This window comes from Balaenoptera musculus, chromosome 7 (assembly GCF_009873245.2).
Source record: "Balaenoptera musculus isolate JJ_BM4_2016_0621 chromosome 7, mBalMus1.pri.v3, whole genome shotgun sequence".
NCBI lineage: Eukaryota > Metazoa > Chordata > Mammalia > Artiodactyla > Balaenopteridae > Balaenoptera > Balaenoptera musculus.
This window is the reverse complement of record NC_045791.1, coordinates 19108519-19133493: the sequence shown is the minus strand read 5'-3', so window position 1 is coordinate 19133493 and position 24975 is coordinate 19108519. Positions and strand designations below refer to the sequence as shown.

General features: G+C 44.4%; 1 protein-coding gene across 1 annotated transcript in view; it reads left to right on the top strand.

Moving 5' to 3' along the window:
- Positions 1–2596: 2596 nt before the first annotated feature.
- The window catches only part of TMEM163 (transmembrane protein 163), a 256499-nt gene continuing 234120 nt past the window's right edge, over positions 2597–24975 (top strand). Inside the window, exons 1-2 of the mRNA XM_036857046.1 lie at positions 2597–2947; positions 8754–8873. Coding sequence (XP_036712941.1) covers positions 2746–2947; positions 8754–8873 — 322 coding nt within the window. The 5' untranslated portion in view covers positions 2597–2745. The remainder of the gene's footprint in view (positions 2948–8753; positions 8874–24975) is intronic.

The window sequence follows — 24975 nt, the reverse complement described above, 5'->3', positions numbered from 1 at the left end:
ATTTCTTCCTTTGTAAAATGAGGATAGCAGTGGTTAAGGGATGGAGACAATGCACGTAAAACACTTAGCAAGGTGCCTAGCACACAGTACCTCCTCCAGAATGTAAGATAATATTATCTCCCCAACAGCAGAGATTGGGGGAACACTGTGTTCCCCCAGATAGATGCGGGTGAGTGAAGATGGGAATCAGGCAAGCACCACATTCCCTGCCTCCAACATGAACAAAGAGTGAATTATTAAACACTTAGAGCTCACAAAAAGGAGAGCCCGGGGAGAGCCGGAGTCAGAGGAATCTTTCTGGAGGAGACAAGATTGGCTTATTGAGCCAGGGCAGCTGGTACTTGAAGGAAAATATATTTATCCCATGAATAATAAATAACTCCTAGACCCTTACGTCTCAGAGCGTGGTCTTCAGACTAGCGGCATCAGCAGAGCCTGGAGGTTTGTTAGAAATCTTAGCTTTTACCCTAGACCCACAGAGTTAGAATCTGCATTTTAACAAGAATCCCAGGTGTTCAACTGCACATTCACAGTTGCAATGTGATGGCCTAGAGAACCAACTGAGGAACCAGAGGAAAGAACAATAATACTTTATCCTTTGAGAGAACACAGACCTTGGGTGCTTGTGTGAGAGGAATAGAGAGAGGAGAGAGAGAGAGAAAAGTTCAGATTGTGGAGGGTAGTTAGGTAGTGAGAATCTCAAAGGTGGTCCTAGAGCACTCAATCTATATCAGAATGTGTGTGTTATTCAGATGAAGAGCCTCTGCCAGATCCCAGATTTACTGAATCAGAATCTCAAAGAACAAGGAATCAGCATTTAAATAAATTAAAAAAAAAAGCTTCCCCAGATGATTTAAGAATGGGGAGGGACTAACACACCACTGTAAAACAATTATACTCCAATAAAAACGTTTAAAAAAAAAAGGAATGGGAAGGGAGCTTTAAAAAATACCCACCTTATCACCTGTGATATTAGAATCTCTAGCAGCAGCTGAGTCCTGGGTATTTTTGTTTGTAAACTCCCCAGGTGATTCTTATGTTTGAGAGCCATTGACGGATTAAATGCGAAAACCTGGAGGAAAACAGTCTGGGTGGGAGAGAGTAACAGAGGTGTGTGTGTTGGGCTGTCTGCAAATACCCGAAGGCTGTCTACCTCAGAAGAGAGAACCAAGACCAGTGGGTAAAAATTTTCGTTGTTTTTTGTCCAAAGAATCATAGCGTTTTTCTTTGCTTTTTCCCCCTTCCTTTCCTCCCTCCCTTCCTAGCAAGAAGGGGCCTTTGAAACGCCCTAGTCCCAACTCTTTCCGCTTGTAGTTAGATGAGTGGTCCAAAAGGTAAAGTGAGCTGGCCAAGGTCAACTCAGATATTCTCATTCCAACCCTACAACAGCAACAAAATAAAATGAGACCCTCTTCCCAGTGCTGGTGCTGTTTCCACTGCACGACAAAGGCATTTAAATCCCGCTCCGATTTCCATCGCAGGCAAAGCGAGAATGAGAAAGGAAACGGGTTACTCTTCAGAAAACAGGGTGCCGTTCCCCACAGTAGGCAGGCTTTAAACGAGGAATTGGCATTTTAGAGAACTCGTTAAATCTGAAGACTGATTATACATAGGAAGGTGAAATCTAGGTTCGTGAATTTGGATGTTGCTATTACATTCAAGCTGAATCTGACAAATGGCCTATCCCCCCTCGGCACCTCTCCGAGCTACACCGCCGGGCGTGGGTCCCGGAGTGGACGAATTCGCCGCCTCGCTGCGGAGATGAGCCCGACGGCGCAAAGGGACGAGCTCCGCGCGCTCATTGGTGGGGACAGTTGGCCGCGCCAAGAAAGCCAGGGGAGGGCTTCGTGTAGGAGGGAGGCTTCCATCGGAGGCCTGAAGTACGGGCAAGACTCGGCTACTCAGAGGGGGAGTAGAGAGCTGGTGGGGGACCGGCTGGGACCAAGGCCCAGGGGCAGTCGCAAGGGGGGCGGGGTAGGGTCCAAACATCTTCTAGAACGCCCTGTGCTCCTAAGATACCCGGTCCCCTTAAGTTGGTGCTGGAGGGCAATCGAAGCTCCTAGAAGAAGGCCCGACACGGATGGGCTTGGGGGCAGGTGAACCTCGTTTCCCCGGGATGGGCGGTGAGAATGGCAGCCCAGGCAGGAGACCCTCCACAGTGTCTGAAGCCTGTGCGACTCCAGAGGAGAAAGATGCCCAATTAGGGCGCTGATGGCTTTTCTACCCAAGCGCGGCCGCAGGCTTCTCGGACGGTAAAGGAGTGGAGTCCGGGGTCGGGGTGGGGGGTGGGGCGGTCTCCTCTGGTCACCATCCCGCGGCACGAGTGGGGCAGGTCTCCCGTCACACCCTCACCGGGCCCTGCCCCGGCCGCCTGCTAGTCACGGCTCTCCCAGTCGTCCTCCCACACCGCCGAGCCTCCGGGTATCAGGCCCGGCCGCATCCCTCCCTTCCCACCGGCCTCGGAGCGCCGGCTCCGGCGCCCGTGCCTCGGGGCGGGTCCCTGCCGCACGCACCTGCCCCCGGGGGCGGAGCGCGGCGCCGACTACTGGGCTCCAGGCTCTGCCACCGGCCACGCGAGCCGCGCCGCGCCCGCACCCCCCGCCCCCTGCCGCCGCCGCACCTCCACTCCGCGGCGCCCGCCCTCCCTCTCCGCGCGGTCGGTGCGTCCCTCCGCCTGTTCCCAGCCGCTGCGCCTCGCACTTCTGACTCGAGTCCCCGCCGCGCTCGTCGTCGCCGCCCCGCGCCATGGAGCCGGCCGTGGGCAGCGAGCGCCGCAGCCCCCCGGGCCCCGCCGTCCCGCCACCGCCCCGGGTCCACGCGCCCTTGGCCGCCGCCCCCGGGCCGGGCCCGCTGAGCTCCCCCGCGCGCGAGCCGCCGCAGCCCGAGGAGGAGCGGCAGCTGCGGATCAGCGAGAGCGGCCAGTTCAGCGACGGGCTGGAGGATCGAGGTGAGCGCGCGCCGCCCCGGGCCCCTTCCCCCGGCCCGGCCCCTTCCTCCCGCCCGGCGGGCGCGCTGAGGAGCCGCTGCTCCGGGCCCGCCTCTCCCCGCCGGCGGGTGGGGCCGGGCGCGGGGCTCGGCGCCTCGGCGCGCGCGGGGGCGCGGAGCCGGGACTTCCCGCGAAGGCGCGGAGAGCAGAGGGCGGCAGCCCCACCTCCCTCGGCCGGCGCCGCCGGGGCCGCCGAGCCTTCGCCGGAACCGCGAACCGTGCTGCCTCCTGGGCGACCCCGCCGGGGCCCGCGCCCTCCTCTCGGCCAGCCCTGGTCCCTCCGGCGCCCACTGGAAAAGTTTGCAGGAGGCGTGTGTGTGTGTGTGATTTTTTTTTTTTTTCCTTTGCTTTCGGAGCCGAGCGCTCCCGGGGACTGCCTGTCCCGCTCAGTTGGGAGGGTCCTGAGCTCGGTGCATCCTCCTTCCCGAGCCCCCTGCGGCCCCCGCCGGCTCCCCGGGAGAACTTCCCTCTGCGGATTTAGCCTCGAGGAGTCCCTTGGCGACCGCCCCGGCGAACGGGAGTCGGGTGACTCCCGACTCTCATTTACAGGGGACCCAGTTTACCGTGGGTCACTGCCCCGCTGTCTGCCACGGGGGGGAGAGGCCTGGGACACTTGGATTTGGGCCACCAATCCTGGATGGATGCCACTGGAACCTGATGGTTCCCGGAGCGCCCATCCCTAGCCCCTTCAGAATCCTTCCCCAGACACTGGCCTGGAAGCCTGCAAACGTCCCTTTCCGGGGAGGCCAAACCCGACCCTCCGACCGACAGCTGATGCCCCCTTTGAGTTGCCCGTAAGAAATGGGAGAGACTACCCTATTCATTGCCGTGTCTCTCTACATTCCTCTTTTTCTCCCTCTCTCGTTTCCTTTTGGCTCAGAGGGGGCACTCTTCGTAGCCACGTCGGTACCTTCTCTGCTTCTTGCTGAATCGAAATCCAAATCGGCCCCCTCAAAAAGACTCAGTGGCTTTCCTAAACCCGGTTAGTGGCCGAAACGGGATTCTGACAGCCGGCCCTTCAGGGGGAGCCGGCCCATCGCCACCTCCACCCCCTGTTCTTGGAAGCCTTATTTTGTTGGCTGCGGCGGACTTGTATATTTCAGTCTTCGCAGGTTTCTGTCCTATTCTTAGTATCTCCTGTACATTTTTATTCCGGTTTAGTGTTCGGATGCACGATCTCTTCTTTCCTCTTAGAAATTTTGAACTGTAGCATGTGAAGCATGCAAACGGCAATTCCCAGAGAATCGGCAGGGATGCCCGGGTGAGAACTGGAGCCCCTCCAGGTGCAACGAGTTCCGCGCCTGTGTTGCAGTTTCTCCTCCTGTTCTCACCTAACTCGATTATCATTTTCCAGCTGATGGTGGGTGACATCACAAGCACCCAGCAAAACCTGTTATTTTTAGTGTAGGTCGTGTTAATTACCTTTCCCACTGTAACTAATGTTGTAGGATTTAAAATTTTTGCACTGAAGAAAGACCGAACTCTGGGCTGGGCTTATTTTTGTAGCATTGCAGGTCATCTGTAAAAGCTGGCCTATTTCTCCCCGCCTCACAAAATGATAGGAGGGAAAAAAGTGCTAGGGCCAGTTAATATTTAGTGTCATTTTGTAGCTCATGCTCAAGTGTAAAAAGCCCTTCTGAATTTATTCTTTAGGTTATTTTTCACTGGTCAACTGAATTTCATTTTCCATTATGTTATAGCATGAAAGTATTCACTGTTCATAAACTGTCACTGTGTGAAAGCGCTGCATGTCGCACACTGCCTCTCTGTTAAGATGAACCCTGTCCCCCAAAGAACCCAGCGCCATGTGGCATTGAAAGCTGAAAGTCAGTGTGACATTCTTCTATTTGACCCATTCCTGGCAGCAAAGAGTTAATGCTGAATGAGTCATTTTTATTAAATAAATCAGAAGCTTAACTAAGGAGGTTTCTTATAATTTTTTGTGTTTGTGTTATTTTTTCTTAACGGGGCTGCATCTTTCCAATATCGATTTTTTGTATCCCTTGGGAACTGTTCAATTGCTGCTACCTTTTTCCTAATGGTGAGAGGATTTGGGGAGGAGGAGGCGTCAGCAGTTGCCTGATGTGTATCTCTACATCATGCCTGGCTTGCTTTCTTCGAGGCCTAAATACCTACCAATGGGTATGTGTGTTTGTGGTGGGTGGGCAGCTGGATTTGTACCTATACTTGGCCTTCTCTCTTGCCCTAAATTCCTTCTGAGCTATCAGGACCCTGTGACAGGCTCCATTTAACTTTGATCAAAGGCTTGCTTTATAAAAATCTAGTGTTTGGAGGCTTGAGAGGTATTTTTTCCTTAGAAGTGATGTGGGCTGGTTCCCAGAACCCTAATGAGCTCATATATCAGCCAAATGACACTGCAGTTACTGAGCCTTGTAGTTCAGGGAGCAAGAGCTTTGTGGTCCAAGACCTTTAGGGACTAAAACAAAACATAGGCCAAGTTTGTCTTACGCATTTCCACGCCCTACCTTTTAATACCCACTCTTCTCCCCACAGGTGTTTTCCCATCATTCTGCCCCAAGCCTTAGGGCCCTAGAGTGTTACATGCTTCAGCATTTCCTACTACCTTCCCATCTAATGAATATACTCCTTCCTTCAGAGAATCCAAGCGTGACTAACTCTTAGGAGAAAGCAATTGGAACTAATTCATACTAGCATGGAAATGACTGATGGCTTCAATCTCCCTGCATATATTTGCATCTCCTCCACCCCAAATAAGGTATCAGTCCTTCATTAATACAACCCTTATGCTTACTATTGCCAGGCCCAAATTACCAATAGGTGAAATTCAAGGGAGATTAAACATTTGACTGTGGAGGCCAGCTACGGGTAGGAAGGATCCAGCCCTGTGTGCAAATCTGAGGCCTGCCTTGGCTTCTGTAGGCTGCGCTGCTTTTCTTCTACCTTTGACACACAGCTTCCTGAAAGATTCAGGAATTCTCAGCACATCTCTGTGGCTTGCACGTGTGCGTGCAGCTAACACGGGGTGGAGGTGGTGGCACCTGTGTGCGGACCATTCATTTATGAGCTGGGTCCTCATAGGTCATTATACCCCACACCCTTTGAGGAGTGGGAAGTTTTCCATTCTTGGTATTGGCTCTATTTTTAGGAAGGAAAACTAGCAGGAAACAGAAGGTTGGATAGAAATGGGAAAGTTCTTCCCTTCTTGGACAGTCTTCCAATTTACTCCAGTGTTTAAAGTTTGAAGTATCTCCTGGGGAAGCACATACAGGATCAGATCTGGGGAAGAACTACCAGTCTTGTTGATCAGAGGATTCAACTGCCACCTTAGCAGGGCAGTGCAGCCCAGGTGAGCTGGCATTCCAGCCTCCCTCCAAGGGGAGTGCTGGCCCACTCCGGGGCGAGGCACGTGATTGGTCTGTGCGGTCAGCTCCAGTCATACTGTTGGAAACAGCTGGCTTTGGTAGGGAAAATAAATGTCATGTGTTGGAATTGAAAACCCAGATCCTTGTTGTTTTTCTTAGGAAATTAAATCTACTTCTAGAAGAAACCTCGTTTTTACCCCTAGTGGATAACCTCTCAAGATGGTTGCTGTCAAAGTACCCAGCAAATGAACTGCTTATTTGAGTCAGTACTTAAATGTTACAGCTTCACTCCTCTTGAAAATCAATCGGCCAGGATGAAAGAAAGATTTCCATATCATTTGGGCAAAGGGAAATAAATTATCGGGAGTCACTGGGACCTGCTTCTTCTAGGTTGTGGCTTTAACTGGAGTCAAGGGTGATCACAGTTGAAAATTAGAATGGGGTGTTTTTCAGCAGCTAGGGAAGCAGACAAAGGGACAGTTTGAAATCACTTGTACCCAGGGCACAATTTGATAAGAGAGAAGGTTTTTCTTTTTTCCGTCCAAGTGCATTTTTAAAGGAAGGTTTGGGGAGATTTTTACAGTGAGGTGATGGAGATGGAATTTATTACCTACTTTTTGCAAATTTATCTACCTTTTGGTTGTAAATAAGTCTACAGGTTTCAATGATTAAAAAATCTGTGGGGCCTTCCCTGGTGGCGCAGTGGTTGAGAATCCTGACAATTCAGCGGACACGGGTTCGAGCCCTGGTCCGGGAAGATCCCACATGCCGCGGAGCAACTAAGCCCGTACGCCGCAGCTACTGAACCTGCGCTCTAGAGCCCGCGAGCCACAACTACTGAGCCCACGTGCCACAACTACTGAAGCCCGTGTGCCTAGATCCCATGCTCCACAACAAGAGAAGCCACTGCATTGAGAAGCCTGCGCACCGCAGCGAAGAGTAGCCCCCGCGCACCACAACTAGAGAAAGCCCGCGTGCAGCAACGAAGACCCAACACAGCCAAAAATAAAATAGAAAATAAAATAAAATAAATTTATTTAAAAAAAAAATCTGTGGCTGTATACTGGACTCAGTAAGCAGGCTTCTCCACATTTCCTGTTTACTTAGGCCTTCTTCAGGGTGTTTGAATCTGGGTAGTTAATGGAATTGGGAAGTTTTAACAGGGTCCTTGTTATAATTCTTGAACAGGATGCAGTTTTTGGCAACCAGAGGCTTAATGTGGTACCCAGTCAGTCTAACGGGAAGATGCCTTTTCCACAGTGCTTAGGTGTGATTTGTCGCACGCTGTGCCTTATTTTACAGGTGGGTGCTTAAGCTCTGACTTCCAATTCCTTCATCATTTGGAGCTGTTGTGATGAGGGTGCCCCACCTCTGAAAGGTATATTATGGGTTGTTTGGCCAGAGATGTTGTCCTGTTTATGTAGAATGCCGGGCTGAGAGTTTGGTTCTTCGTGCAACTAAGAGATGCCGTGTATGATCTCTTTACAAAGGAGAAGAAAGAATATAAATCAAGATCGTGCTGAAGATGTTTTAGTCTTCAACCCATGGCTGCTGAAGCTTGGGAACTGCCTCAGAGTCGTCCTGAATTTCTGTTGCTGTTGAGGACTCTCAGTGTTGAAAGCATAGGAGACGAAATCAAACCTTTCTTACACGTGACCCACCTGGGAAGCGACCTCCAGTTTTAGCGGGTTTAACCCCGCTGCAATACTGTGAGAATTTTTTGACATTTGACTGATACAAAGGAACAGATACTATAGAGCAGAAAGAGGAGGGAAGAAAACGTGGCGTGTAATTTAGGCCTGGTGGCTGCTGGTTGTGGTTAAAGAGAAATGGTCCTCCTTCTGTTAACTGTTGAGGGGAGGCATGGAGGCATTTGTATTCCACAACTCCGAAACCCGGTCCGCCGGTTAGGGCCATGCTGATGGAGCAATGCAAATCAGTGCCACGCTGAGGAGCCCAAACGCCCAACCAGATGTGGGCTATTTGTGCTATTTTTCTAATGAAAAATTCTCGTTAGAAGGAGCAGCACCTATGTGAGCCAGTGAGCCACAGGGGCAGGGCGATGGCTGGGGTCATATGTCAGGTCAGGGAGTGGTAGGTACTTTACAAAGAAGACAGCTGCCATTACCCTGCGGAAACACGAGCCAGATATTGCCAGAACCCGAGATCTTTCAAGAGAGGCCAGAAAGCTTGATTTCCATGCGACTCTCCTAAATGTTAAAACACCTCTTGGATAACTGAATCACTTTGCTGTACACCTGAAACTAACACAGTGTTGTAAATCAACTATATTTCAATGAAAAAACCCCACATCTTGGCCCGTGGGCTGTCAGTTTGCAATCCTTGGCTAAGAAAGAATAGCTCTAGTTGTGGGTTTCTTAATAAGGAAATGCCTAACTTCCTTTTCTCCTTGTTTTTGTCAGGCTTACTAGAAAGCAGCACTCGGCTAAAACCCCACGAAGCCCAGAACTACAGAAAGAAGGCGTTGTGGGTCTCCTGGTTCTCCATTATTGTCACACTGGCCCTGGCGGTGGCTGCCTTTAGTGAGTATCCGGAGTCTTGCTGATCGATGTATGTGCCGGTGTTGCCTGTTTTATTCTCTCACTCCTATGGGACGTGCTTTTGCTTTTAGCTGACTATCATTGATGAGTAAATTTTTTTCGATGGTTGCATAGTCAGGATGCTTATAAATTAGCAAAATGGCTTCTCTCCTCTGCAGAGGCAAGAGGTGGTTAAGAAGAAGAAATGGAGAACGGGACCGGGAGCTTTGGCTCTCATCAGTATGCGGGTTCGTGGCAGTAGATTCTGGCTGTCAGCTGAATAGTGAAAATATTCTCTTGGTGGATGCCTTCAGCCTGGGCTGACATGTGACAAATATACATGCTTGAGATTCGTATTTTGAGCTTCATGCCACCAGATGAGTGCAATCGTTCCCCTGATTGTATCTGCGTAAGGTTTAGAATAAAATCATCCGTACATTTTAATGAAAGGAGAATGGGAGGGTCCTCTCTCAAGTTTTCAGTGGCCACGGAAGCAGAAATATTTATTATAATCAAGAAGAACTAAGACAACTGAACACTTTCTGCCCATGGATGATCCTTTGTCCGTGTTAGGAAGCCCCATGACATGCGTTGTTCTCTGCTAACATTTGCAGCCTATAGAGATGTGTGTGTGGTGTTTATTCTTAATCGTGCAGTGATTCACAAGCTTAAGCAGTGACATTCAGCTTCAGCTCAACCTTGCTGGAAACCACAGTGTTATTTATTTATTTTCTTTAATGCTAGGGAAAAGAATGTATTTTGTGCATTTCGTGATTAATTTATGACTTTAACAGAAAGATCTATATTCTAAGTGATGAGTATCGTACGAGGTGTCTCATGTGACACCCCACAGAGTAGGAGAAGAAAGGGCTGTGTCCGCCGGAAGATGCTGGCCTGTGTGTGTTTGAAATTCCGTTCTGCACAGTTAGAGCTGCTGCTGGAAGTTGGTGTTGGCTCCCAAGAGGGAATATTAGAATTTGACCGAGTGCTCCCCGCAAAACTCAGCATATTTTCCTGGAAGCAATTTATATTAGAAACGCTGTACCATGTCTTGGCTTTTTGTTTTGTTTTGTTTTTTGGTTTTTTAAAGCCACACATTTAGCAGCCAAGGATAATGCATTTCAGGGTAGAAACATTTACCAGTGAGCCAGACATCTGATCAAGAGGAATTCTGGGAAGGGTAAGCTGGGACGAAGTGAGAGAGTGGCATGGACATATATACACTACCAAATGTAAAATAGATAGCTAGTGGGAAGCAGCCGCATAGCACAGGGAGATCAGCTCGGTGCTTTGTGACCACCTAGAGGGGTGGGATAGGGAGGGTGGGAGGGAGATGCGAGAGGGAGGGGATGTGGGGATATATGTATACATATAGCTGATTCACTTTGTTATACAGCAGAAACTAACACAACATTGTAAAGCAATTACACTCCAATAAAGATGTATAAAAAAAAAAAGGAATTCTGATTCCTGAAAATAGCTACTCCTCATTTTTTTTTTTTAAATGCTGAAACAAGAATAACGAGCCCGATTGATGTCCCTGGAGGATAATTTGGTCACGGTGGCTGGTGGTGGGGTCCGAATCTGACACCATAATTTACATATGGAAAGAAAGAGGAATGCCAGGAAAGGAGAGGTGATTTACAAACAGAATAATAGTTACTCAGATGCGTGGCTGTGTGCCTGATAGAGATGTTAACGACTCTGTAATGTGGGTGTTTGAATGAGGACCTGAATGTGAAGAAATACTGAGCAAGTCTTTCCTTTGGGAGAAGAGTCCTACATTTGATGTCTTTAATCTCAGAATAAGAACAAATTAGGGGGAAATTTTGGTTTCCCGTATTATGTCTGATCAGTTGGATTATCATAAAAACTTTGTTCCATTTCTTATAATAGGAAAAGACTGTTGCATAATCATATGGAATTCGAATATTGCTTTGTGAGAAGCGTTCTGTTTCTTTTCAGAACGATCTTACCACTTTTTTATGGCAAGCAAACAATTTAACTCCTGTAAGTTCTTGCCTATAAAACGTTGGCATTGACATATACATGATATGATCTTTGTTGCTTTCTATGGTACATTCAATTTGTTCCCAAGTTGCTTTCAACTTGTTCTGGTCCAGTGAAACCAAGACATGTAGAAGATAAACTATATTTTTTCCCGCTTTAACTACAGAGTAGCTGCAGTGTATGTGCACCTGTCTGTGTTTCGTACTTTAGACCCTTGAGGTGGCCTGTGGCTGTGTTGTTAGCGCTGCTGGTTTTACTCTTTAGTTTCCTAAGTTTATTTTGTAACATGAAATCTTAAAAAAAATTTAAGGCATCATTTACATGTTGACAGGCCTTCGCTCAATCCTTTTCATAGTTTTGAAGGGAGAGAAAATCAGTAGAGATTAAGCAATATAAGCTGACTTTTGAAGTTGTGTAAATTAGTATTTCAAGGGAAATGGTACGTTTCAGAAAGTGCAGTAAAAGTATTTTTAGAAAAGTGTCAGAAGGAGCCCCCAGTCTTCTTCTCCAAGGAGGTGGTTGACAGAGAGATGGGATAAAATGGAATGTGGTCTGGCTTGGCGAACCCCCGTTTTATCCTGTGAAATGGTCAGGTTGAACCAGTTAGCATTTTAAAGAGAATTGCTATAGAATGCAGTGCTTTGAGATGGCAGAGAAGTGGTCGGAGTGTGTGCCTGCGCGCATGCGCGCGCGTGTGTGTGTGTTGCCAGGGGGTGATAATCATGGTGAAGAGTAGAAGACTGTGTGTATTGTCATGCCTTCTTGCCACTACTGGATGGTAAACTCTTTGGGAGCAGGAAGAACATCTTTACGTGGAATCAGTACTCAAAGTTGTTGAATGAATGAACTGAGAGAGATTTTAAAAAGCATTTTTTCGGTTAGGTGGAAGGAAAAGATTTCTTAGAAATAAATTTCATCTAAACATTTGTTTAGATACCAGGCTTAGGTCTCATTTATTTTATGAACAATTGAAATCTTGTCGAGACAGCTGGAAAATCCTACAGCTGTTCTCTTGCTAAGGGCCCTGTCTTGGAGCTGTATCTGCAGGTTCAGTTAGAAACCCATCTTTATCTCCCCACCTGCCATTTTCTCTTTACTCGTAGATGCTGATTTTTAGCTGAGCATCCTCTGGAGAAAGGCTATTGTCTCTTTTGTGTTTGGAAATGAGGCTGCTGGATATATATAAGTTTGGGGGACACCTCTTTTCTCAGGGCTGGAAAGATGTGTAGTTTTACATAGTGTGTACATTGCAAATAAAGACCCTTTACTTCCTATATGCTTCCAAGTAATCAGGTATGCCGTGTTTTCCCAAATTAGTACTTTCCAAAAGACCATTAGATGAAACTAGCTTTGGTCAGTATTACTGAGTGATCTGTGACAAATCACTTACAAATGTAACTATGGTTGACATTCATGTGTCTGGTGTACTTTGAAAAATTAGGTGAATTTTTAAAGTTTGTGACTTGAAAGTATTTTGAGAGGAATATGTGCTTTGAAAGGGAAATGAACTATTTTTGATAATACTTGGTAATGTAGTGATTTTTTGGACCTGCTCAAATGCTGATATAAAACCAGATGGTAATACATCTTGAATATTTCAGAGACAGCTCTAGTTTGGCTTTAAAATTACTTCTGTTTATAATCGGTAGGCAGCATGGAAAATGGCAATCCTGTTATGAACAAACCTTAAAAAAAATCTGTTTTAATAATGAGGCTAGAAAGAGAACAGAAGTTCTGTTTCAGAATTCAGGGTTTTGACATCATTGATGTCTTTGTTAGAATGATTTAGGAAAATGCATTCTAACTCTTTCTGAGCTTTGAATGAGTGCAAGTTAATTTTTAGGCACTCAATACATGTTCTGTGAGAAATGAAGATATATTTGAAACATTCTCAGGGGAAAACTTTTCCTAAGATACACAGTTCTACTTTTAAAAAAAAAGTACTCCAAACCAAGATCTTCTCAGAAAAAGCTCACTCAAAAATTTTGTGAATCAGTAGATTTAAGAATTAGAAAATTTTCTGAAAGGAGTGATTTTATATTTGGGAGTTTGAAAATAATATATCTGATTTTCATATAAACTGTTGACCCTTAAAAATGGTAGAATAAATGTACTTATTCTTTTTATTTTTAATTTGTGAGTCCAAGAGTTGAGAGATAAGTGAAATGAAATTACAGATTCTTCTATAAACTCAGCAAAATATGTCTGGGAACTTTTTTAGGTATCTCTCAAGTGACACATTTGTGAGGTGGGAAAGAAGACAGAAGATCTTCCAGTGGCTTTCTGGTGCCCTAAGAGTAGCGTCTAAATAGTTCCAGTGGTGGGACTTTCCTGGTGGTCCAGTGGTTAAGACTCTGCTTCCAATGCAGGAGGACAGTCGGGGAACTAAGATCCCATATGACCAGCGGCGTGGCCAAAAAAAAATTTACAGTGGCCTAAAATGTGTGTCCCGATCTGACCCTTGCCCCACTTTCTCAGACACCCCACCTTCTCCTCAGGATGGGGGTGGGCATCCTTCAGCAAAGCTCATCTTCCCATGGATCTCCACGTGGCTGAATCCTCAGAGGGACCTCCCCAGTCACCAGGACTCATCCCCCAGAGTAGTTTTACCCATCACACGGTGTATTTTCTTCATCCCTTTGTGTCCCCACCTCCGTTGGATGACGCCGCCTGTGAGGCCCTTGCCTCTCCTGCCTGTGTCCTTAAGACTCAGCCCCTGAACTGTTTCCCTGAACCAAAGACTTCAACACTCGGTTTTTATTCTGCTCATAGAATGATCCTTCGTGTCGTTTGCTGTTCTTTTTTATTTCTATTGATAAAAGAAGTATGTGCACATTATAAAAATTCGTGAGGCCAGAGGTACACGGTGCCAGTCTCTTTCCCATCCTAACCTCTCTCCCTGTTCCTGCGCCTCCCGGACGATGTTTGTTGCCCGTGTCTTGTATTTTCTTCTAGACATTCTCTGGGCACGGGAAGCCCAGATGTGGTGCCGTGCACGCTCCCCGTTGGTACTTAGGTTAGATATGGCGTCTTATTCTTGCTGGTCTTTCAAAGAGCCCGGCCTCTTCCCAAGCTGCTGTTTCCCTAGCGTAGTGTGAAGTCGCTTCGAGGTGGAGAGTTTTCCGGAACAACTTCCCAACCACGGCCCGCCTGGGCTGCTGAGCCGGGTGACACGGTGGGGACAGGATGTGGGCAGGAAGCTTGTGAGCCACATCCTGGGCGTGCTGAGTGGGATAACTTGCTACCCGGGAGCGTGCCGGGCGAACGATAACCGGGGATGCTGATTCTGAGAGGTGGAAACCAGGAGGGAGGAACAGGCTGAAAGGCAGTTTGGGCGCCTCATCCTGACAACACGCCCTGCCTCCGGGTTCCTCCTTCACATCCTCGAGGTCGTGTCCTCACAGGTTGCTGCCTGGTCCCCTCCCCCATGCTGGCTCAGTGATGCCTCATGGATGCGCAGTAGTATTTTAGTCCCACCCCTTTGCTTACCTAGAGTCTCCTCCTGACCTTGGCCCCTCCTTCCTGGCTGTACTCGGCTCCTCCCATCTCCCAGCCATGCCAGCCCACAAACACTCCTTGTAGTTCCCCAAGTGCTGCATCCAACCCTGCGCTCTCATACCCATGCACCTGCTCTGCCCTTGGCCTCAGATGCCCTTTGTTCCTGACCCTCCGCTTTGTTTTCTTGCTAAATTGTATTTCTCCCCCAAAACTGAGATGAAAGATCCCCTCTTCCAGGAAGCATACCCTGACCCTCCGGGCTGTCTGAAATGCCCCTTTTGCCCACAGCCGCGTGGGCACCCAGCAGTCAGGAACGTGACACCCAGCAGTCAGGAACGTGACACCCAATCGTTGTCGCTCTGTGCACTGATACACCCCCCTCACGGGCAGGGCGCCGTCCTCTCCAGTCTGCTTTCTCAGCCCCTAACACAGTTGGCGCTCAGATATTGGTTGGACTGGAGTAATTTTGACATCTTCCTGCTGAGGCCACCGTGGCTGCAGCTGGTCGAGGATGTACATTTGCAGGTAAAGAGCTCCGAAAAAGGCACGGCAGCGTTTTCAAGTGAACGGAAACAAGGGGGAAAGCCGGCTTCACCTTTGTGGGTACGGGGGCTGGGGCATGCAGGCCCCTTCTCTCCCCCTCCCCCTCATTCCACTCTCCCGCCCTCCCCTCTCCCTCTGCCTCCTCTTGGACCGAAGGATCCAGGGTTCTTTTGAGCGGACTCGCTTGTGGCTGTCAGGAGAGCGCGTCTTCCTGAGTCTCCACGCTTACCATGAGCTGCTGTTTGCAGCCGCAGTGGAGGAGGGGTCTTAGCAGCTGCTTGCTTGTTCTGCCTTCCTTCTCCCTGCATTCTGCACACAGCCTGGAATTAAAAGTGTGGCCAGGGTGCATTTGCACGGGGGTGTCTTTGTCACACAGCGGTGGCAGTGACTCAGGGGAGCTGGGCAGTGAGCCCCGGCTGGGCTCATCTCATTAGGCTCGCCGGGTCCTTGCCCCTCCTTGCTTGCGCCTGGGCTCTGTTAGGAAACGGGCCAGGGCCCTGTGGGAAATTCCTGAGGGCTTTTCCTATTGCCTCTCAGTCTCTTTCCAGGCATATTTGTTAGCCGGTTGGACAAGAAGGGGTTTTCTGGTCTGCTTGTACTCCAGGGCTGTGATTTGGTCCTCTGGGAATTGCCTCTTGAAGACGAATGTCTGGCAAACTTCTTGACAAGAGGTTATTTCCTGGTGTCCCATCCTGAGGGCCGAAGATGATGCCAGAGTGTGGGAGAGAACCCTCCTTCCCCCAGTGAAGGGACCTGTTCCTCACTCTCTGCCAACTCTCCCATGCCTATCAGCTCATCCTTCCTTCCAGCTGGTGGATGTGTTCATTCAGTCCTTAGCGAATTTCTGTTGCCTGTCTGCTGTGCTAGGTACGACAGAACATTAGGAAGTGGGACATGGACCTAGAGACTGTCATACAGAGTGAAGTAAGTCAGAAAGAGAGAAACAAATATCATATATTAACACATATATGTGGAATCTAGAAAAATGGTACAGATGAACTGGTTTGCAAGGCAGAAATAGAGACATAGATGTAGAGAACAAACGTATGGACACCAAGGGGGGAAGGTGGGGGGGAGGGGTGGTGATGGTGGGATGAATTGGGAGATTGGGATTGACATGTATACACTAATATGTATAAAATAGATAACTAATAAGAACCTGCTGTATAAAAAAAAATTAAATTAAAAAAAAAAAAAAAGGAAGTGGGACAGTCTCTTGGTCCCCTTGAAGAGCTCCAGCCTAATGGGAAGGGGAACTCCGCAGATGTCAGAGCAAATAGTAGGGGCTAGAGGACTTTTACCTTCAGTGAAAGGATGGACCAGAATAAACCCACTCACCAGCCTAGGAAGACAATGAGGAAGCTTATCTGACTCAGCTTAGCTTGGTGAGGGTTGGGGAGTGTTCCACTAGAACTTATAACCACGGGATTACCTTGTGCAAGTTTGTGTTTGGAATTTTCATAGGTTGATTTCCTAAGAAATAGGCCCTGAGACTCTGAGATTTACTGCAAGAGGTGTATTGGGAGTGGAGGCTGGGAGAGGCTCTAAGGAATAATACCTGAAAGGGAGCAAGGGAATCAAGACTGGGCAGAGGGAGAAGTTGAACTTCGATGCTCTTACCTCAGAGGCTTGTCCCACAGGGACTTAGAAGCTGGAATGGCCCTTCAGAATTGTCTAACTGAAGCAAGGTTGTTAGAGCAGTCATTGGTGTGAGGTGCCCCACGGAAAAGTGTAACCTTGGGAGAGGCAGCTTCCTTCAGTAGAGGTTGGTTCCAGGAGAGGGATGTCACTGTGAGCCGTCAGCAGCCCTCATTCCTGGTGGCTTGAGGAATGAATGCTCAGGTCCCGAGGGAGGATCCAGGGGATACACCATGGCAACCGCTTTAGGAGTTTATCCTTCCCCTAGTAGCCTAGGAACCCTCAAGCTGAGATATTAACATAGATGTGGCTCTAGGTCAGAAATATCCCTGGAGTGCCTGAAAGAAGCAAGTGTAGAACCTCAGCTAAGTCCCAGCAGCGTCCCATGGATGACACTCCACCGAAGATGAGCTCATAATCCAACAATAGGAAGCTCCTGAGAGAGGATCCACCATGACTATGTCAGCCAGCATGTGATTAGAACTCCCATTTCCAGAGAAGAGAATTACTTGACAAAATCTGTAAAATGGGTATATTTAATGAGTAGACAATCAAAAAGGAATCAAACACACGAAAGGAAAAAGACACTGAAAAGACCAAATGGAAAATAACCAAAGAAATATATATTTTTGTTGTTTTTATGGAAGCCATAACATGGATGTAGTTTTTAAAAATTTAAGAACTATGACAGTCCCCCACTCTCTCTCCTCTCTATTTCCTCCTTGTCCCCATCCTGGCAATCACTTTGCCTCTCTAGTTAGTTGATCCTTGCATTTACCTATATCTGTATAAATAACAGGCTTCTAATGCCAGCTCTTGAATTTTTGTCATTTAGGCATTATTTGTTGACTTCCCACCATGGAAGAAGATAATTTACTCTTTACCCTCCTCCTGGTCCCACACAAACATGCTGACTTTTTGAATTTCCATCCTTGCATAATAGTTATGGTTTGCATTATTATGACTACATAAATCTTGCTCACTGAGCTATATGGTGAAGAATGATTACTTTCCTGCACCATTTTTTATTTTCTCTTGGTTTTAATATCTGTTTTGTTTAGTCTTATGTTTACTTTTCTCTGCATCTATTTCTTATTAAACTCTAATTCAGCATTTTTATTCCAACCTCAGCTTCTCCGTAATATTTTCAGATACACTGATAAGTCTGTCAGTTTCATCTTGAAGAAATCTCTCTTGGAGCCGTTTGACATCCTCTAATCTGTTTGGTTGCCCTTTCTATTAGGTGCCCAGCTGCATCCTAGGATCACCCTTCACCAGGGATTTGGTCATTCCCTGTATTTTTCTCCTCTGCTGAGTTCCCCGTTTCCTGGATACCACGTTTTTCTCTTCTCTGATTGACACCCATATCTTCTTTTTAACTCCTCTACCTGGGAAGGGGCACAAGGGAAGGGAAGCTTTCAAGCCTGAAATGTCATTAATATATCCTGACACTTGACTGATGCCTTAATAGAAAATTCTCGGTAGGAAATAATGTTCCTTAAGAGTTTTGAAGTTCTTATTTCTAGGGTTACTATTTAAGTCCTAAACCTTTCTAAATCATAATCCTTTGTATGAGACTGGCTGCAGTAGGGTCTTTTTCATGAATGTATGCCCTTCCTTTCTATTTTTTTTTTTATTTGCCATTTATCTTTTTCTGTCTTTTTGCTCTACATTCTGGGAAATTTCCTCCACTTTATACTCCTACGTTTCTATTGAGCTTTTCGTTCCTACTGTCAAGTTTATTTTTAATTGTCTGATTGTGCCTTTTAAAAAATCATCCAATTCTTGTTTTGTTGATCTTTTCCATAGACCTTTTCTTATCTTTCTGAGCAAGTATTAATGATAGTTAAAAAAAATCTTTTTCCGGTTCTTGTGTTGTCTTCCTCCAAGGTGCATTTTTTTTCCTGCTTGCCTTGGGTTCATGGCTCACGTGAGGAATCCTGTGAGTGGTGATCCTTGATAGTCTGCTCATATTAAGAGTGGGTGTTAAAAAAAAAAAAAAAAGAGTGGGTGTTTACGCCTATGTTCATAGCAGCACTATTTACAATAGTCAAGACATGGAAACAACCTAAATGTCCATCAACAGATGAATGGATAAAGAAGATGTGGCACATATATACACAATGGAATACTACTCAACCATAAAAAGAAGGAAATAATGCCATTTGCAGCAACATGGATAGACCTAGAGATTATCATACTAAGTGAACTAAGTCAAACAGAGAAAGACAAATACCATATGATATCACTTATATGTGGGATCTAAAATATGACACAAATGAACTTACATACGAAACAGAAACAGACTCACAGACGTAGAGAATAGACTTGTGGTTGCCAAGGGGGAAGGGAGTGTGGGGGAGGGATGGATTGGGAGTTTGGGATTAGCAGATACAAACTGTTATATAGAGAATGGATAAACAACAAGGGCCTACTGTATAGTACAGGGAATTATATTCAATATCCTGTGATAAAACATAATGGAAAAAAAAAGAGAGGCAAAAAGAGTGGGTGTTTAAAAGCTGACTAGAATACACCATTGTAAAGCAATTATACTCCAATAAAGATGTTAAAAAAATAAAATAAAAAAATAATAAGAGCTGACTAGAGTTCTGAACATGTAGATGGACTTCCCTGTGGGTTGGACTGTTTTGTTGGGTGGATTCCAGTTTAATACTTCCTGATCTTTCCTCTTGGACTTCCCAAGTTGCCCAGAGAAGGGCTTTCTGATCTGCCTGGAGGGTAGATACCTGACTGCGTGAATTTTGAGAGCTAAGTTGAGGAGAAAGATTGAGATCTCAGCATTCTATTTGGAATTCTTAACTTGGTCTGCCGGTTTAGAGTTCAGTTTGGTTTTCCCACCTTTAGCTGAGTCTGGTGTTCCTCCAAGAGACTGTTGCACCTTCTTCAGAGAATAAACCTCTAGTGTCTGATAGAAGTTGGGGAGGAAATCTGGAGGAGTGGTTTTTAAATAGACTTTGAACCAGTCCTTCTGTTTTCAGTCTTCTCTTTGTTACCCTGTGCTACCAATTGTTTTTTTTTTCTTCTTCAGTGCCCTGAGTGTAAATTGGGTTGCCTTTTTGCTTTCACACAGCTGTCTTAGGAATTTGCTTTCTGGAGTCTGTTAAATCAATTACTACTTGCCCATATGTTTTCTAGCATCTAAAAATACTTTTTGCTGCCTCTTTCATTTTCTTTTTCTAATGGGGTTGTCTTTTTTTTTTTTAAATACCTCTACTTTTAGTTTAGTGAGTTTTTTAGAGGAAGCAAAAGTAAATGTGAGGAACCATCCTGCCATATTTCCCGGGAAGTGTCAAATACAGCAATTTATAGTGAAAAATATACTAAGTGAATCAGAAACCAATGAGAAATAGTGAACCAAAATATAGTCTGAGGAACTTACCCAGAATGTAGCACAAAGTGATTCTTCTCTTTCATATTTTCTAAGAGACAGGGAAGTTAGGAAAATTTCTAAAATAAATGAATAAGGATTCCAAAAGTAGAAAAAAGAGGAAATAGAGAATAGTCAGTGTTTTTAGAAGTGTCTGAGGCTGTTTTGGAATTGATGGAAGGAGTGGAGTACATACGTTTCAAACCATTACAGGGGAAAAAGAATTAAAAACATACCTTATTTAGTAGGCAGTAGGAGAAGTAAAAAAAAAAAATGGCACAGAAAAAGCATAGAAAGGGCAAAAAGTAGAAACAAATCCAAACATTTGAGTAATTTTAAAAATATAAATGGATTAAATCCATTAGGTAAAAGTCAGATAGCTTGGATTTTAAAAATCTAGCTGTATACTGTTAGTAAGAGATAAACTTAAAACATAAGGTCACAGAATGGCTTAAGTATAGGGATAGAAAATATGTCTGGCAAATAGGAACGAAAGGTTTTTGTTGCTGTATTAATCAGAGAAAATAGAGGCTTGAAGACAAAGTACATTATTAGGTATAAAGGGTGTTACTATATAAACAAAGGTTCAGTTCACCCAGAAGACAAAACACTTGTGAATTTGTATATACCAAACAAAGCTCCAAAGCCCCTACCAAAATTGATGGAATTATAGGTAGAGATTGATAAATCATAATCATAATGGTAGACTTTATTGTACCTCTTTTACTTGTTGACAAATGAAAAGACAAAAAACTAGTGAAGACATCAAATATTTGAATTATGGAATTAAGTGGTTTTCAAACATTTTTGACTACTATCTGTAGTAAAAAATGCACGTCACCTAGTATATTTGAACTTATGTTTTATATACATACTACATGTCATCATATCTAAGCACATTTAATTATAATACGCACCATAGTTTTTTTTTGTGCTACTAGGAAAATTAAAAAATGCTGTCATTGAACTATATCATACTGACCATGTGTGAATGACTTCATGTCAGAGATTTTAAAATTAGAAAAAAAAAGTGCACTTGAACATTTCTCTTTCATTTGAAAAAATGCTGGTCACAACCTAACAAATTGATTTTGTGTGCCACCAGTGAGTTGTAACTTTCAGTTTAAAGAACACTGACCCAATGGGTCAATATAGAACCATGCATCCAACAAGTCTGTTTAATGTTATGGAACATTTTTAAATGTGACCACTTCCATAGTCACAAAGGAAGTCTCATCCAATTACTAAGAATCTGTATTTTACAGTGTTCTCTATCCACAGTGCAATGAACATTTGGAATCAAGTATAGTTAAAATACTTCTGTATATCATGACATATGTGGGAAATTAACACCTTTCTGAGTATCTCAAGGTGGGGAGATATTAAATATTTAAAAATATTTAGAACTTAAAGGAAATAGACACTAAAAATTGATGAGCAAAACTATCTAAAACAAGAGACTAAGAAAGGGAAAAGCAGTAAATCCAAAATAGGTGGAAGGAAGAAAACAATACATTTAAGAGTACAAATTAATGAAAGAGAAAAAGATACGGTAGAATCAATAAAACTAAAAGCTGTTTAAGACTAGTAAAATAGGCTTAGCTCCGGTAAGACTGATCATAACAGAAAAGGAATGAGTGAAAAGTACTTAGAAGTTAAATGAAGAGTAATAATTAGTAACAAAGAAAAATTTAGGTAATGAGACTATTATTTACAGTTTTATGCCCATAAATTTGAAAGCTTAGGTGAAATGCATGGTTTCCTAGAATCATAATCTGTCATGATGGACTCAAAGGAAAAAATGACCAAGTATGCCTGATTTAAATTAAAGAAGTTAATCTAGGCCATTGGTTCTCATCCAGGTATGATTTTGCACCTAACTCCCTGCCCCCTCCATTCCCAAGGGACTTTTGGCAACGTCAGGAGACATATTTGGTTGTCACAACTGGGGTTAGGAGTGCTACTGGCATCTGGCTGGCAGAGGTCAGGGATACTGCTAAACATCCCACAATGCATAGGATAGTCCCACACCAGACAAAGAATTATCTGGCCCAAAACATCAATAGTCCACGGTTGAGAAACTCTGCTCTAGGCCAACATGGTTTTAAAGGTGTTTTTATGAATATTCAAGGATTAGATAATCCCACTCTCATGTATTCTGTTTCACTGAAAAAGAAGGAAAGCTTCCCATATCATTTTTAAAAATTTATTTATTTATTTGGCCGCACCGCACAGGAGGTGGGATCTTAGTTTCCCAACCAGGGATGGAACCCGGGCCTCCTACATTGGAGTCTTAACTACTGCACTGCCAGGGAAGTCCTCCCATATCATTTTGAGAGTAGTAGTAGCTTGATACCAAAAACCAAAGACGATAGAGAAGGATTTATAGATAAGTATCACTCATGAATATAGATGTGAAAATCTTAACTAAGATAATAGCAAGCTGAATCTCTCTGTGTTTATATAACAAAACAGTAAATAGCCGTCATTACCATATTGTGTTAGTTTTGGAATGCAAGGATGGTGTAGTTAGAACAGTTATTATGTAATTCACCATGTTTATAAATTAGGAGGAAAAGTCACAGCATCTCTCAGTAGATATACAAAAAGCATTTGATAGAATTCAAGGCAAGATAAAAACTTAGCAAAGAAGGGAATTGTTTTAGCCTGATAAAGGGTATCTAACTTAAAATGTCAACAGTTATAAGTGGTAACTATCAGAAGCAGTTCTGTAAAATCTGGAATGAAGATAAGGATGCTGCTATTATCCCTTCTCCTTAACATTATTCTTGATGTCCCAGCCAGTGCAATAAGGCAAGGAAAAGAAATAAAAGTACACATATTGATTGGAGAGGGGGAAAAAAAGAAACCAGCATTACTCATGGATAGTATAGTCTGCTCTACATAGAAAAGATAAGGAAGTCTGCAGACACTGTTAGAAGAAATGAGAAATTTCAGGAAAGTTGATGTGGATGCATAGAAGTTTAATATACAAAAATCAGAGAGCAACAGTCAGCTCTACCCACCACCAGTCCCTCCCATCAGGAAACTTGCACAAGCCTCTTAGATAGCCTCATCCACCAGAGGGCAGACAGCAGAAGCAAGAAGAACTACAATCCTTCAGCCTGTGGAACAAAAACCACATTCACAGAAAGATAGACAAGGTGAAAAGACAGAGGGCTATGTACCAGTTGAAGGAACAAGATAAAACCCCAGAAAAACAACTAAATGAAGTGGAGATAGGCAACCTTCCAGAAAAAGAATTCAGAATAATGATAGTGAAGATGATCCAGGACCTCGGAAAAACAATGGAGGCAAAGATCGAGAAGATGCAAGAAATGTTTAACAAAGACCTAGAAGAATTAAAGAACAAACAAACAGAGATGAACAATACAATAACTGAAATGAAAACTACACTAGAAGGAATCAACAGCAGAATAACTGAGGCAGAAGAATGGGTAAGTGACCTGGAAGACAGAGTGGTGGAATTCACTGCCGCAGAACAGAATAAAGAAAAAAGAATGAAAAGAAATGAAGACAGCCTAAGAGACCACTGGGACAACATTAAACGCAACAACATTCGCATTATAAGGGTCTCAGAAGGAGAAGAGAGAGAGAAAGGACCAGAGAAAATATTTGAAGAGATTATAATCGAAAACTTCCCTAACATGGGAAAGGAAATAGCCACCCAAGTCCAGGAAGCACAGCGAGTCCCATACAGGATAAACCCAAGGAGAAACATGCCAAGACACATAGTAAAGCTCTGCAGGAAGTAGGCATAGAGGGAACTTTCCTCAGCATGTGTCTTTTTGAATTATGGTTTTCTCTGGGTATACGCCCAGTAGTGGGATTGCTGGATCGTATGGTAATTCTATTTTTAGATTTTTAAGGAACCTCCATACTGTTCTCCATAGTGGCTGTATCAATTTACATTCCCACCAACAGTGCAAGAGGGTTCCCTTTTCTCCACACCCTCTCCAGCATTTGTTATTTGTAGATTGTCTGATGATGCCCATTCTAATTGGTGTGAGGTGATACCTCATTGTAGTTTTGATTTGTATTTCTCTAATAATTAGTGATGTTGAGCAGCTTTTCAGGTGCTTCTTGGCCATCTGTATGTCTTCTTTGGGGAAATGTCTATTTAGGTCTTCTGCCTATTTTTGGATTGGGTTGTTTGTTTCTTTAATATTGAGCTGCATGAGCTGTTTATATATTTTGGAGATTAATCCTTTGTCCGTTGATTCATTTGCAAATATTTTCTCCCATTCTGAGGGTTGTCTTTTTGTCTTGTTTATGGTTTCCTTTGCTGTGCAAAAGCTTTGAACTTTCATTAGGTCCCATTTGTTTATTTTTGTTTTTATTTCCATTATTCTAGGAGGTGGATCAAAAAAGATCTTGCTGTGATTTATGTCAAAGAGCGTTCTTCCTATGTTTTCCTCTAAGAATTTTATAGTGTCCGATCTTACATTTAGATCTCTAATCCATTTTGAGTTTATTTTTGTGTTTGGTGTTAGGGAGTGTTCTAATTTCATTCTTTTACATATAGCTGTCCAGTTTTCCCAGCACCACTTATTGAAGAGACTGTCTTTTCTCCATTGTATATCTTTGCCTCCTTTGTCATAGATTAGTGGACCATAGGTGTGTGGGTTTATCTCTGGGCTTTCTATCTTGTTCCATTGATCTGTGTTTCTGTTTTTGTGCCATTACCATATTGCCTTGATTACTGTAGCTTTGTAGTATAGTCTGAAGTCAGGGAGTCTGATTCCTCCAGCTCCGTTTTTTTCCCTCAAGACTGCTTTGGCTATTCGGGGTCTTTTGTGCCTCCATAGAAATTTTAAGATTTTTTTGTTCTAGTTCTGTAAAAAATGCCATTGGTAATTTGATAGGGATTGCATTGTATCTGTAGACTGCTTTGGGTAGTATAGTCATTTTCACAATATTGATTCTTCCAATCCAAGAACATGGTATCTCTTTCCATCTGTTGGTATCATCTTTAATTTCTTTCATCAGTGTCTTATAGTTTTC